We start from the raw sequence: 15,777 nt of genomic DNA, 5'->3' as shown, positions 1-15,777 counted from the left end.
CATCATTTAGATAATTAGGCCGTTTAAAAAGCCAAAAATCAGTACATGAAGTGGCTGTGGCACAATTTAATCGGCATGGGGCCAAGATGCTCGGCCGGTTAGATTAATAAATCCGCCATTGCCCCAGCCAGTGCATGGACTTCAAGGCATTCGCCCATAATCGCCGTTTAGATAATTAGGCCGTTTAAAAAGCCAAAAATCAGTACATGAAGTGGCTGTGGCACACTTTAATCTGCATGGGGCCAAGATGCTCGGCCGGTTAGATTAATAAATCTGCCCTTGCCCCAGCCAGTGCATGGACTTCAAGGCATTCGCCCATAATTGCCGTTTAGATAATTAGGTCGTTTAAAAAGCCAAAAATTAGTACATGAAGTGGCTATGGCACACTTTAAACGGCACGGGGCCAAGATGCTCGGCTGGTTAGATTAATAAATCTGTCATTACCCCAGCCAGTGCATGGACTTCAAGGCATTCGCCCATAATCGCCGTTTAGATAATTAGGCCGTTTAAAAAGTCAAAAATCAGTACATGATGTGGCTGTGTCACGCTTTAATCAGCATTGGGCGAGGGCGTTTGGAGACTGCCAAAAGCGTTAATGAAATTTCCTCGGGGTCACTGTATGCCTACGAATAAATGGGGTGAACTCGCGCCAATGGGTCCACTTATTCTTAATCAGACTCGATTTGAACTAGCTTGGGGTGAGGGCGAATGTCAAACAGACTGTTCTTTAACAGCAGAGGAGAGGGACGAACGCTAGCTGAGCTAGATACTGCGATGAATCGTAGCGGCGAACCTGCACGTGTGGGAGGAAGGGCATCCAAGGAAAGTGAAAAACGTCAACCTTCAAGCCGTCGAAGCAAATCACCCCGAAGAGAGAAGCATCAACGGGGAAGCTCCCCGTGACCACAACTAAGGAATGAGTCGGACGCGACGCCACGACCATTGAGTTTTGTGGTGTTCGTGGGGAATATACCGATGACTGAGGAAGATTCCATCGTCAATGATCCGGTTGTAGCGGTCGAGTTCGCCCGACAGATCTTTCCACTAGAAGTCCAACAATCGATGGTTGGACGACGCGATTTCGAAGTGTTTCGAGAAGGAATTCATAGGGCGGTGAAGGGGCTGTACACCACCTACGAAGTCGGCATGCGTCTGCGCGCCGCGCGGTGGGAGATGAAGAAAATGGACGAACGGGTCTGCAGTTCGGAGGCTCGTGCGGAGAAGGCAAAGGGTGAGCTTAGGGAGCTTAGAAAGGTTAAAGTCGCCGATCCGCGTGCGGCGAGTCAATCTAACTCGATTGTGGACGAGAGGGTGACCCAACGGCTATTTAGTCATTCCATCGCCGACCAAGATACAGCAGGCATGTTTGCCGTAGCAAATGCGAGGGCCAAGGGTTACGAGGAGGGTTTCCATGCTGGCCGAAAAGTTGGGGTTGACAAAACGAAAGAGACACTTGCCGAGGAGGTCTGCCGATGCGAGAATCGCGGCTTTAAGCATGGTTGGCTTGCGGAGGCTCTCCGAGCGAAGGGTGTCGATTTCAACTTATGTGACATGGATCATCGTGATCGTTTGCCCTTTTCCGCCTTTGAAGTTGAAAAGAGCAATGATGAGGGAGATGCCAAATAAAAATATTTGTTATAAATGTTAAAACGTGGATCGCGTCTAAGAGTATGTAATTATTGGTTGGTCGAATAAAACAACATTTTATTTTCAATGTTTGGTTATAAGTTTTGTTCAGCACACACATGCTTTCATGCGTTTTTTATATAAATGTTTAAATAAACATATTCCAGACGATTGAATGGACATTGTTCGGCTTGATTTAATTGACATCATTGTGTTATCAGCCGATGGGGCTCCGAATTCAGAGACTTGAATTGGCCAATCGTGATATCCACGAAGAGCGCTCCGAATCTGAAGGCTTTATTGGCCAATCGTGATATCCACGAAGGGGCGCGCCGAATCCGAAGGCTTTATCGGCCCAAAGACGTCATTCGCCAATGGGGCTCCAAATCCGGAGACTTGAATTGGCTAATCGTGATATCCACGAAGGGCGCTCTGAATCCAGAGGCTTTATCGGCCAATCGTGATATCCACAAAGGGCGCTCCGAATCCGGAGACTTGAATAGACCAATCGTGATATCCATGAAGGGTGCTCCGAATCCGGAGACTTGAATTGGCCAATCATGATATCCACGAAGGGCGCTCCGAATCCGGAGGCTTTATCGGCCCAAAGACGTCATTCACCGATGGGGCTTCGAATCTAGAGACTTTATTTGGCCAATCGTGATATCCACGAAGGGCGCTCCGAATCTGAAGGCTTTATCGTCCCAAAGACGTCATTCGCCGATGGGGCTTCGAATCCGGAGTTTGGCCAATCGTGATATCCACAAAGGGCGCTCCGAATCCGGAGGCTTTATCGACCAATCGTGATATCCACGAAGGGCGCTCTGAATCCGGAGACTTTATCTGCACATCTTTGAACTAGATTCTGTAGTAGGTGAATGAGAATCTTTGTATTATAGAAAAAGAGATGTACATAGTGAACAGTTCGGAACAAGCATCATGTCCCACAAGTCGGGTTAATGATAAAATTTGCGTAAATGCGTGGAATTCCAGGGCCGCAGCAGACTCCTTCCTGACATGTCTTTGAGCTGATATGCCCCTACTCCGGCGATTGAATCAATCTGGTAGGGGTCATCCCAGTTAGGACCCAATTTTCCATCGGCCAGTTTCCTGTCAGCTAGAAACACCTTCATCAGGACCAATTCTCCTGGTGAGTAGCGGCGTAGCTGAACCCATTGATTATACGACTTCGCCAGCTGCTGCTGGTACTGTTCCATGGATGCAAGGGCTCGATCTCTTCGTTCTTCGATTAGAATCAAATTCAAAGCCAACATATGTCGTTTCGGCCCGTATCAAAAACTTGCGACTTGAGTGTCGGGTGGCCGATCTCCAGGGGTAAGATTGCCTGGGTTCCAAAGCATAGGGCAAACAGCATTTCTCCAATCGATCTTCTCGGTGAAGTTTGATGAGCCCACAGTACACTCGGCAATTCTTCGACCCATTTTCCTTTGGCTTTTTCCAGCCTCTTCTTGATGCCGTCCAAGATGCATTTATTAGAGGCTTCGGCCTGGCCATTGCTTTGGGGGTAAGCCGACGTAGAAAAGTAAGGCCGTATACCATATTTGCTGCACAGCTCTCGGTATACGCCACAATCAAACTGGGTGCCGTTGTCTGAGATAAGAGCTCTGGGAATGCCGAATCGTGTTATGATGTTCCTCCACACAAAGCGCTTAACGTCAGCATCTCGAATGTGTGGTAATGCCTCCGCTTCGACCCATTTTGTGAAGTAATATGTTGCGACGATCATGTATCGCTTGTTCCCTGGGGCCCTCAGCAATGGTCCTACGATGTCAAGCCCCCATTGGGCGAACGACCAAGGATTGGTGATAGAGTTTAACTCTTCAGCAGGCAGATGGTTTAACGGGAAGAATTTCTGGCATTGTTCACACTTTTTCGCATAACACTCGGCATCCGCTCTCACTGTCGGCCAATAATAACCCTGCGTTATAGCTCGATGGGCCAAAGAGCGTACGCCAGAATGGGCTCCACAACTACCTTCGTGTATCTCCGTCAGAAGCTCTTCGACTTTGTCCGGGTGCACACATTCCAAATATGGGCCGGAGAGTGACTTTTTATAAAGCCTTCCTTGCGGATCCAGGTAGTATCGCATGGCTTTGTTTCGCAGCTTGTGTGCTTTTTTTTTTGTCCTCTGGGAGTTGTTCAGAAGATAGGAATGCAACAATGGAATCCATCCAACTTGGTACAGATTCGACATCGTTGATTTGGACTTCCTCCAGAGGGCCAATGCTTGGCTCTGGGATGAATCCTACTTCGATGGTCCGTTTAACTTCTGAGTTGATTGCGGAGGCTAGGCAAGCCAAGGTATCGGCATGGGTGTTCTGATCATGTGTTATCTGGTTCAAGTCATGATGGTCAAATTTTGCCAACAGGGAATTGGTCGTTTTCATGTAGACCGCCATACGGTCGTTTCTTGCCGCGTATTCCCCCTTTAGCTGATTGATCACCAGTTTTGAGTCGCAAAATACAAGCAGACGACGAGCACCCAGAATATGCGTATTCCGCAAACAGGCTAAAAGGGCTTCATATTCAGCTTCGTTATTTGATGCTTCGAAGCCGAGCTTGATGGCCTGCTCAATTATTGCGCCGTCGGGGGTTATGATTACAACTCCAGCTCCACTACCCCATTGATTGGACGATCCATCACAATACAACTGCCAGATGTCCCCAACATAAATCCTCCAGTTCGGCTTTGGTCGAATTTCATCTGACATCGAGTTGGTGACATCAGACTTGAAGTCGGCAAGGCCCCCAGTGAATTTGGCGACGAAGTCGGCAAGCACCTGTCCCTTGATTGAGGTTCTGGGTAGAAATTGAATATCGTACTGGCCAAGTTCCAGAGCCCACTTTGAAACACGTCCAGATGCTTCCGCACTACGTAGTACTGATCGAAGGGGATAATCTGTTAGCACCCCAATGCTATGCCCCTGGAAGTAATGCATGAGCTTCCTTGCCACCATAACTAGGGCTAGAATGAGCTTTTCCAGTGGAAGGTAGCGTGTTTCGGCGTCAACCATTGCCTTGCTCACATAATATACTAGCCGCGTCTCCCCCAGCTCTTCCTTTATCAATACGGCGCTGACGGCTCTATCAGAAATTGCCAGGTACAAAATGAGCGGGTCCCTAGCAGAGGGTGTTATCAGGAATGGTACTGAGCGGAGGTAGGTCTTCAGGCCGTTGAAAGCGGCTTCGCACTCGGCAGACCATTCAAAGGCCTTACCCTGCCGTAGTGTGTGAAAGAATTGTCGGCAGCGATCTGTGGACCGGCTTATAAACCTGTTGAGTGTGGCAGCCATCCCCATCAACTTTTGGACCTCCTTTACTGAACGAGGGGAGCTAAGCTCTAGGATTGCTGTGATTTGCCTTGGGTTGGCTTCAATTCCTCTGTGGTTGACAATGTAGCCCAAAAATTTGCCAGAGCTGATACCAAACGCACATTTGGAAGCGTTCAACTTCATTCCATATTTGCGTAGGATGGCGAATGTCTCTTCCAGATCGGCTATATGATTCTGCTCTTCTTTGGATTTAACTACCATATCGTCAATGTATACTTCCATAGTTTTGTCGAGTTTCTCCTTGAACATGGTGGTAACCAGTCTCTGGTAGATTGCCCCCGCATTCTTCAACCCAAAAGGCATTACCTTATAGCAATAGGTTCCTCTTGGGGTGAGGAATGCAGTTTTCTCTTGGTCCTCCGGGTGCATAGCGATTTGATGATAACCTCTATAGGCATCAAGGAAGCTCATGCGCTGATGGCGCGTCGTAGCATCTACAAGCTGGTCTATCTTGGGAAGAGGAAAACAATCCTTTGGGCAGGCTTTGTTTAGGTCCGTGAAGTCGACGCACACTCGCCAAGTCCCATTTTTCTTCTTCACCAGCACCATATTAGAGAGCCTTGTAGGGTAGGTCACTTCCCTAATTGCTCCGGTATCAAGCAGCCTGTCAACCTCCTCAACAACGGCGGCAGTGTGCTCTGCGGCTGACCGCCGGCTTTTCTGAATGATCAGCTTGCACTTAGGACCGACATTCAAATGGTGCTGTGAAACTGACAGATCTATACCCGGCATCTCGTACGGAGTCCATGCAAAGATATCGAGGTTGCTGAGCAGGAAAGATATTAGCGGCCGTTTGTCGGCCTGATGCAAGGAGGCGCCAACCATGAAGAACTTGTCGGGGCTTCTTTCGATTTGAACTCGTTCTAAATCTTCCGTTGCCTTTTCATTTGGAAGCCACCCAACATCGTCGAGGCTTTCTCGATCCGACAACTCAATGGAATTCACCTGTAGTTCCTTTGGTGTTTTCTCAGCAAGGAGATAACATGCTTGTGCCGATTTTTGGGAGCCACGAATTTTCTCAATACCGCGTTCTATCGGGAAGCGGAGCAGCTGATGATAGGTGCTCGGGACGGCTCACATAGTATGCAACCAGGATCGCCCCATGATGAGATTATACGGCGATGGCAGCTTGACGACCAAGAATCCCACATCCACTGTTCGGGTACCTGCTCGTACGGGAAGTCCGATTTTCCTCAAGGGGTACTCTGGATTGGCATTGAAGCCGAATAGAGGGTAAGGGGCCGGAGAGAGATCGGATTCAGAGAAGCCAAGTTTGATGAATGTCTTGTAGTACATAATCTCCGATGTGCTCCCCGGATCAATAAGTACACACTCAACGGTGAATCGGTTCACGCACAACTTAATTACCAAGGGACCAATGTGGGGCAATGTTACTCCGGCCAAATCTGAATCATCAAAAGTGATAACCTCGGCATCATGGGGCCGTTTAGCCGGAGTGAGTTGCTCTTGAGGGTTAGACTTTGACTGAATTGTGTGCACCGCCGATGACATTGGCAGGCTGTATATCATGTAGATCGCGCGGAGCGAATGTGAATCATGTGCCAAGGCTATTGCTTGGGTTAGGTTGCATTTTCGGACGTACTGTTGTAACCGGCCGTCTTGTACCAATTTATCGTCATACAAGGTGAATGACGGTGCTTTGAATTTCTTTGGTAGCACTGCCTTTGCGATCTATTGCGGAAAAGGATCGTCTTGATCGTTATCCGAGCTGTTTCTTCTTTGCTTATGCCTTGTACAGGGACTCTCTTCAGAAGAACTAGTAATTTCAGATCGTCCCTTCTTCTTGAGCTCCGACGATAATGAGTCAGAGTTGCTATCAGTATTTTGTTGTTAGGCTCGAGATCGTCGACCATCTGTCCTCACGGGTCGTTCTGGGCCTTGATATGCAGCTTGTTTGGACTTCGCCACCTCCAAGGCCAAATCCTGACGGAGATGTTCGTTCTCTGCAATCATACTCTCCAATCTTTGTTCGTTTTGCTGTGCTTGTTCCAGGATCACTTGCATTGCGTCGTGCTCTGAAGTCGAGGGTGAGGTGAAATTCAAGGCACGTCTTGCGGCGAAAGTCTCTGTTCCAAGCATGATTGTTAAAGTGGTTGCATCTTGCGGTATAGGGTCGACAGTGACTGTTGGAGGATCTTCCGTCACGCTCACCATGGATGTGCTTGAGTATTCCCATAGACGGCGCCAATTGTGGAGAAGTGGTTTAGAAATACTTTTCTGATCCTGGGGAACGCTCGTGATCCTCTTCCGGTCACCTAAAAAAGAATAAAACACTCCAGCGGGGGTGCCGAAATTAACACTCTGACGGACAAGTCAGTAACCACACTCAGGAACACTTATATTCTAAGTTAAGCACTACAATTCTCACATACCTCTTTCTGGCTGATGTTCTTCTATTTATATCTTTTCTTCCGTGGGCCTCGGGATTAGGTCTATTTCCAACTTATATTTGGCACATCTTATAATAGACCGACCCTCACTCGGCCCCTTGCTTAATTGACTGTTTGGCCAAATAGGGCTGGATTTGAACATGCGAGCCAATTACCGAGTGCTTCGAATCACGACTCTCTGAGATTCGACTATCCGAAATCTCTACGACTCCCTCTTCTCGGCCCGCACAGGCGGTAATGTTTTTGTTGAACTAAGCAATAATTTATTTTAGTTTCTTCTAAATACTAGTAAAAAAAAAGAGAGTTTATTGTAGATATACATGCTGAGACTATTATAACATCTATGACATATCATCTGCTCTCATGCTCTTTGTTTGTCTGGTTCCTTCGAGGGATAGTTCTATAACTGGTTAACATCTCCTTGTATAATAATAAGCCTACACCAATTAGTTAGGACGAGCATTCGTTGGGTTGGTCGAACTTACTCATTGCACAAAATGTTTTAGTTGTTAATTTTAACAATGGCAATGTGATAATGTGTAGAACACTAGAAGGTATGGAATTTTGTAAGACAAATATAGTCTCAGAAGCACTAACAATGTACTGATTTTATTATATACAATATCTATGTCTCAAGTACATTTGAGATATACAGCATTTTTCATCCTTTTCTTCTTCCTTTTTTTTATTATTTTTTTAATTATCTTAATAAGGGCATGACCAATGATTGGTGTGAAAGTCAATATTTTACGGTGTTGGTTACTCAAAGCCATTAAATTCTAGCAATGTGAATGAAGGTGTGATTTAGATTTCAATGTTAGTAATCAGCGGTGCATATGTACATCATTCTGATTACATTGCAATGTCGGTAATCAGGGCCAAGGTGTTCTATTTATTAGCAAACTATGGTAGTCCCTGGTTAATAGAAATATAAGTTGACATAGGCTTCTTAAAAATTGATTTGGCACCTATGTAAATTAATTAATATGCATAATTGTCACAGGCCTGACTAGGTAACTTCTCCAGGGCACTCTCACTGCAGTCAGAGACTGGTTCAGAGACTACAAGATCCCTGATGGAAAACCTGCAAAAAAATTTGGTCTTGGCAACAAGGCAGCAAACAAGGTATTATGATTTCTATGCTTCAATCAATCTACATTGTTTAGATGCAGTTCTAACCATCTTGAAGGGTGTTTGATTAGGAGATTGTATGTCATGCAGCATAAGTACATAACGCATAGAAATTTATGTGCATTGAACATATTCATTTTTCTCATGAATTTGAAGTACTTGTCAAACCACTGGAAAGGACTGAATCCAAGAACAAGAGTTGATTATGTCGTTCTTTAAGAATGGAATTTCCATATTGTTGTTATTTTATTGTCCTTAAAGAAAATTTAATTTATTTATAGATTATGTTTTGAATTCTATTATATGATATTGTTTTGTTGTTTAATTAGTGAAATTAATTGTTTTGGAATAAAAAGAATTATGCTCTTAAGGTAATCACCGAGACCAATGAATCTTGGGCTAAACTTGTGAAGAGATCTATTCCTCCTGGAGAGCTTTCGCTCGTGTAAATATGAACACTGTAAAGTTTGAGGTGTTGGTGCTTCTGCTTGTAACTTTATTCACAAACCATATATCTTCTCTGTTGCAAAGTGGGCAATATTATTTTTAGATGTCAAAATCAATAGTGATTTTTTTCCCTTTACCACGATCCGTGCATTTTTGCGCTTTAGTTCTATATCCATAGGAGAAGAATATACAGAGCATTCACATGTAACATGGGTGCAGACCTCACACATACATAAAAGTGTTATGTTTATTTCCGATGTACAAAAAAAATAAACATGTAACTGATATGTGAGACTTACACCAATGTGAATGTTCTATATAGTTTTCTCCAGTAAAGTTTTCTTTCCCAAGTTTATATGACTAGAACTTTTAACATTGATATGCTAGGTTTTTATGTGACTTTTTTGTCAGTTTTTTTCTTCTTTAGTAAAAAAATTTTTTCCACCCCTTTAAATTCTACTCGACTAGACAAACTTGAAAGGTTTTTAAAAATTAGACAAAAATCTACTAATGACAATAAATTCAATTTTGTTGTTGTTGTTGCTGCTGCTATTGTCGGTCTTTAGTGAAATTTTTTTTTTTTTAAATTTACTTGCATCCTTCTACAAAGGATTGGAAAAATAAAAAAAATTGACACAAATTAACAAATATCCTAGTTTGGTGTGCAATTGTGCAATTGTTTCTTCATCCTTCTCACATTATATATAGACACGTTAAAACACAAGCTCGTAATGTGTAATATCATATTTTGTTATGTAATGCAGAAAGTGAGGACATTTCAAGACCCTTCGAGACATGACCCCATAGGAGCGTGCTAAATTGCTGACTTAAGTTGCTAGTTTCTTAAGAAACAAGGTTTCAACAGACAATTTAGGGGAGGGGCATCCCTAGATTGCCCTTTTGGTAAGTCTATCTTGCTTTATCTTTTCATTTTTCTTATGTTGGTTAGTATATATTGGTTAAAACACAACTGTTTAAGAAAGTTACACTTGCAACATTGTTAAATTGCTATTACAAACTTTGAAACATTGAAAATGATCATAACATACTAAAATGCTTAGTTTTATATTGTTTATGTCGATCTATCTTAGTTCAAATTTTGTGAAATTGAAAACCCATTAACAACAATCAACCCATATCAGTATTCTCATTTCTTTCTAAGCAAAGTTAGAGAAACAATGAGTGAGATAGTAAAGTTGTATCAAAGGGACATCCACTGGTAGATAGTGAAATTTGTGGAGATAACGAGAGTTAGTAGAACAAAGATCGAAGTTTCATTGAACCATTCTATATGACTAGAAAACTCATCATGTTGCTTGATTGTTTTCAATATTAGCAGGTTCATACTTGTTCATATAACTTGCAAGAGCTTGCCCCCAATTAGATTAGCTATTGTTTTGTGATTTAGTACAGATGAAAGTCAAATTTCGATAGAAAATGCATTTTTGCTAAATTGGTAATTGATAATATATTAATGTTTTCCTTTTTTATTTTCTTTGCAAATTAATTTTTGATGACATTTGGAAGCATACTTGGACGCACGGTTAGATATTTAGACAAAACAAAATGTGATTAAAAAAGGCGAAAACAGGTCGTTTGGGGTCAAAAATTGAACAACACTTATCTTTCCATACCTTTTTATTTAATTTCAAAGCAAAGGTGAAATTATTTTTTTTACTCATTGAAATAATTTTCAGTCTTTGGTCCATACCATTACAAAACTAAAATATAACACGTAGGGTAGTATAGGGTTTACAATGATCTTTGTACAATTTTAATGGGCTAGTTAAAGGAGATACATAAATCTCAAATACAATATGCTTTTAGGTAACCCAGTAAATGAATAAGGACAATGTGGTAGCTTAGGCAGGTGCACCAACATACCCAAATAGTGGGCCATCAAATTCTGCAATACTTTGTAAGACTAAATTTCAAAAGAACATAAACCGATGCAATGAATTTTTAATTGAGGTTCCACTCGGTGATACACAACAAACATTTTATCATATTGTTTAAGTTAACGAAAATGAATTACTTGCCCAAACAAAATTAAAAAATTATTAATGAAAAGACACTGTTTAGTGTTGGCCCCATGTCTTCAGAATTAGGAGCGGAACCTGATCTCTAGTTTCTATTAAGTATTAATTAGCTAGATGTAACTGCCTCTAAACAATGTGATAAAAAATGCAAACACCGGCCGTTTGAATTCCGCTTCAATTTTCCCCTTCAGTATGGTTAAACACTCGCGTATGCCAATATGTATAGTTTATATTTCCTAGTTGAGAAGTCCATTGCATATTATTGTGAACTGTTGTTTTATTTAATTATTTTTGACTTGTTCTTCTTTCAATTACATTTAAGTCCGTTCAAAAAACTAAACAATGAAATACAAAAGTGGTAATGCTATAAACATAAGAATGTTGTTGTTTTATTTACAATTTGATAATGATAGTCATTTAATTTGCTAATGTGACCTTAACTTTTCATGGACATTTTTCATTATTTGTCCAATTTTACCTGATATTATTTCTCTTTTTCTTTGGTACAGATGGATGAACTCGTGCACAAAGCCAAATTGTACAGGACAAATTGGCACTTTTTGTATTTTTGGAAGGATTATATATTTTTGTATAGATGTATATGGAAAATATTAGGGTAGACTAGTAGTTATATTTTTGGATGGGTGTGTATGGAAAATAGTTGGTAGACTACTAGTTATATTTTTGGGTTGATGCACATGAATAAAAATTTAAAACATAACAATAATGTTTTAAATTTTTATGCTAGATGAAATATGTAGTTTGGAATTACTTATGGATGAAAACTCATAATAGTTGCTGACTTTAATTAAACAGGTTCAGAAATGGTTGATATATGTATTTTGTTGAATGTTCATGATTCAATTTATTTGTTGGTTTGAATGATTTTTGCAAATTGAAAATTATATTGAATAAATTGGATGGATTATTATAAATTATAGGTTTATTTTGTTGGATGTGGGTGGCCAAATTTTGGTTTTGTTTTTCTAGTTTTGGTGATCAATTGATTAGTCGAGAAAGAAAAGTTATACTTTTGCCGACTAAATAAAGTAGTCGATGTATCGTCAAGCACATTTGGCGACTAAATAATTAGTCGTTAAAAGTATTAATTTTGGCAACCAAAGGATTTGGTCACAAATAGGTCTATTGCTGACTAAAGTTTTAGTTGCGCAAACATTTCTTTTGGCGACAAACATGTTTGGTCGTGGAATGTGATAATTGGCGACCGAACAATTTGGTTGTGGAATGTGACAATTGGCGACTAATTATTTTGGTCGTGGAATGTGACAATTGGTGACCAAACGAAGAGGTCGTAGAATGTCACAATTGGCAACCAAAATTTTTGGTCGTAGAATGTCCAATTGGCGACCAAAATTTTTTGGTTGTGGAATGTCACAATTAGCGACCAAACTTTTTGGTCGTAGAATATGATATTTGGCGACCAAACTTTTTGGTCGTGGAATGTGACGATTGGCGACTAAGATATTTGGTCGGGAAAATATCACTTTTCACGACCAAACTGTTTTAGCGACAAAATAGATTAGTCGCAGTAATGACATATTTAGCAACCAAAATTTTAGTCGGCAAATCCAACTTTTCCTGACCAACCAAAATTTTGGTCGCGAATTACTTTTGTCGACTAAAAATGAGCTTTTAGCGATCAATTTTTTGGTCAGCAAAGGTGTTATTTCTTGTAGTGCGACTTTAAAAAATGAAAAAATAAAAAATCAATGAAAGCCATCCCCTAACATATATCCTTTTTTTAATTATTTATGAATATTAATTGCTATATAAATTAAAAAAATACTTCAGTTTGTCATGAATACTTTCTTCTTAATTTAATCAGAAGTTAGTGATGTCGTTGATGCAACATTTATGCGCCACCTTGCGGAGATAGCGTTTTCTTTTGTCTGGTAGTTCACCACCAAATTGTGTTTGAATAAAGATTTGGAGGAAAGTTCTGTGGAACGAAAAGAAAATAAAAATGAAAATGAATAAATTTATGAACTCAAATTTTTTATTATGAAAAATCATGTGATATAGATTTTAATTTGCCGAATTGCAGCATAAAAATTGTATGATGGGCAAGAGAGAGAGAGAGAGAGAGAGTCCACAAACCTCAATTAGTCCTTTGATGATATCATATGTATAGTAATCTGGCTGTGACGCTTGCAAGGAAAGCAAATGATCGATCATGGTGTTCTTCCTCTTGTCATGCCTGTGCTCATCGATCAGACCTTGCAGGAAAGCGTCTATTTTCTTATGAAGTCTCCCCAAATTATTCTCAAAACTCTGATAATCAATCCACTTTAAAACCGGTAAGAAATCCCCTGGGTACGATGGACTGCTATACTCGAATGCCTGCCTCATGATCTCCCGGAACTCCTTCGCCTCCTCGTTGTTCGACAACTCCTTGTCGTCGTCGCCATAATACCTCTTTTCGGCGATCATTCTCATGATGATGTTAAAAGTCAGTTCAGAAAACTTGGATTTCAATTCGACTCTGGCGAAATCACGAGACGAGTTTCGATACAATCTACGGAGTAAATGCTTGATTTCATCTCGCCTAATCGATAAGAAGCTGTTGAGGCGGCTGGTGGAGAAGATTTCCAGCGCCATGAGGCGGCGGAGTTTACGCCAGTGGTCACCGTAATTGGACGCGCCGATGCTGCTGCAATTGTAGCCGAAGTACTTGCCCATGGTGAAACGAGGGCGATTGGCTAAGATGACGTCGTTCTTGGTGAAGCATTCCACCACTGCAGACGGCGATGACACCACCACCATGAGGCGTGAACCGAACCGGAGGGTGAAGATCAGCCCGAGGTTTTGGGAGAATCCTTGGAGAGTTCGGTGGAGACGTGGTTTCAGGAGGTGGAGGTGACCGATGACCGGAAGAACCGGTGGGCTTGGAGGGAGATTCTTCTGTGTTCTTGCTTTTGATAAGAACTTGAAAGCAATAATAAGAAAGAAAAGAGAGAGAGATACGTATGGCGAACTAACTTCCATGGTTAGTAATGAAGATTGGTTATATTGGTTTTGTGAGGATGGATGCGAAGATTGTAATCTATATATTATATAAGAAATTTTACCATTCGAGCATAGAGGACCCAAAACGAAAATATTAGATATTTTAAAAAACAATAGTGATAGGTGGTCCGAAAATTCATGGCTTGAATGGATCGAAACACCCAAAAGGACGTCGTTTTGAATGTAAAACGACGTCGTTTTGACACATGCGAGCCATTCGAGCCACACAAATTCGGGTCACTAAACATTTTTCTTTAAAAAATTTATCAATAATTGTAATAAATATTTCACATGGGTGTGTGACTCACATGTAGCTAGTTCACATTGTCGGGGTCTTATAGCATGTGAAACATTTGGTAGTACTTTTTGTAGAATTTTTAGAATTTTTGATATTACTCGAAAACAAAATTACTAGAGACCCCAAAAATTTTACCAAATGTGGACCCACATTGTGTAGGTGTCACACCCATGTAAGACATTTTGTAGAACTTTTGGTAGAATTTTTGGGGTTTCTAGCAATACTCAAAAACAAACATTCTAAAGACTTTAAAAATTTTATCAAATGTTTCACATGGGTGTGGGACATTTGGTAGAATTTTTGGATTTCTAACATTACTCGAAAACAAAAATACTAGAAACCCAAAAAAATCTACCAAATGTCTCACATTTGTTTGGGACCCACAAAAATACTAGACCCTAAAAATCTCAAAAATTCTACCAAATGTCTTACATGAGTGTGGAACCCACATAGGACTCACATTGTGTGGGTGTGAGACATTTGGTAGAACTTTTTGTAGAACTTTTGGGGTTTCTAACATTACTTTAAATCAAAATATATTAGAGATTTCAAAAATTTTACCAAATGTCTCACATGAGTATGGAACCTACATGAGACCCACATTGTGTGGGTTCCACACCCATGTGAGACATTGGTAGAACTTTTGGTAGAATTTTTAGGGTTTCTAACATTACTCGAAAACAAAAATACTAGAGACTCCAAAAGTTTTACCAAATGTCTCACATGGGTGTGTGTGAGACATTTGGTAAAACTTTTGGTTGAATTTTTAAGATTTCTAACAATTTTTGGGATTTCGAACGTTACTTTAAGGACATTGATTGTGGGATTTCCAAACTCTCAAACTAATTTTGTTAATTTCTTAATTTTTAAAGAAATAAAAATAAAAAATAAAAAATCTATTGGCTAATTCCTTAAGTTAAAAAACAAAAAAAAAACAAAAAAAAAATAAAAAAATAAAAACTCTAATTATCTATGATTTTGAATTTTAAAATTCAAAACAATATGATAAGACATCTTCACTCTTTTCAAAAATAATATTGGTTAGAACAATTCAAATAAAGAAATAATTAAGGCACTAATTATCTATGATTTTGAATTTCAAAATTTAAAATAATACGGTAAGTCATCCTCACCTTTTCCGAAAATAATATAGATCTTAAAACTTTCAAAACTCAATCAAATTAAAAATTTAATACAATTCTCCCTTTAGAATACCTAATATTTGATCATTTTTTCAGCTCGGCCAACTCCTCTCCAAATGTAATAATGCAAAGGTTAGCCTCTCTTTGCCAATTGTCCAAACTTATTTCAAGTTTGTTTGTTTGTGATTTTTTTTGTTTTTTTTGTTTTTTTTTTTTTTTTTTTGCAAATTTCTATTTTCGTTTGAGTATTTTTTTTTCTCTATACGACTTTTTTTTTCCAATGTATTTTTTTTCCAACTAAAT

General features: G+C 40.3%; 1 protein-coding gene and 1 pseudogene across 1 annotated transcript in view; one reads left to right on the top strand and one right to left on the bottom strand.

Annotated features, from left to right (window-relative positions):
- Positions 1-9,104, top strand: part of LOC145790852 (soluble inorganic pyrophosphatase 6, chloroplastic-like) — a 33,844-nt gene extending 24,740 nt beyond the window's left edge. The window contains exons 4-5 of the mRNA XM_082869750.1: positions 8,417-8,515; positions 8,878-9,104. Of these exons, the coding sequence (XP_082725876.1) occupies positions 8,417-8,515; positions 8,878-8,970 (192 nt within the window). The 3' untranslated portion in view covers positions 8,971-9,104. The remainder of the gene's footprint in view (positions 1-8,416; positions 8,516-8,877) is intronic.
- Positions 1-14,013, bottom strand: part of LOC114268277 (cytochrome P450 81Q32 pseudogene) — a 61,491-nt pseudogene extending 47,478 nt beyond the window's left edge.
- Between the last annotated feature and the right edge of the window lie 1,764 nt (positions 14,014-15,777).

This window comes from Camellia sinensis, chromosome 1 (genome assembly GCF_055761805.1).
Source record: "Camellia sinensis isolate YWXY chromosome 1, ASM5576180v1, whole genome shotgun sequence".
NCBI classification, from domain to species: Eukaryota; Viridiplantae; Streptophyta; class Magnoliopsida; order Ericales; family Theaceae; genus Camellia; species Camellia sinensis.
Note: the sequence above shows the minus strand (reverse complement) of the source record. Positions and strands in the feature narration are given on the sequence as shown.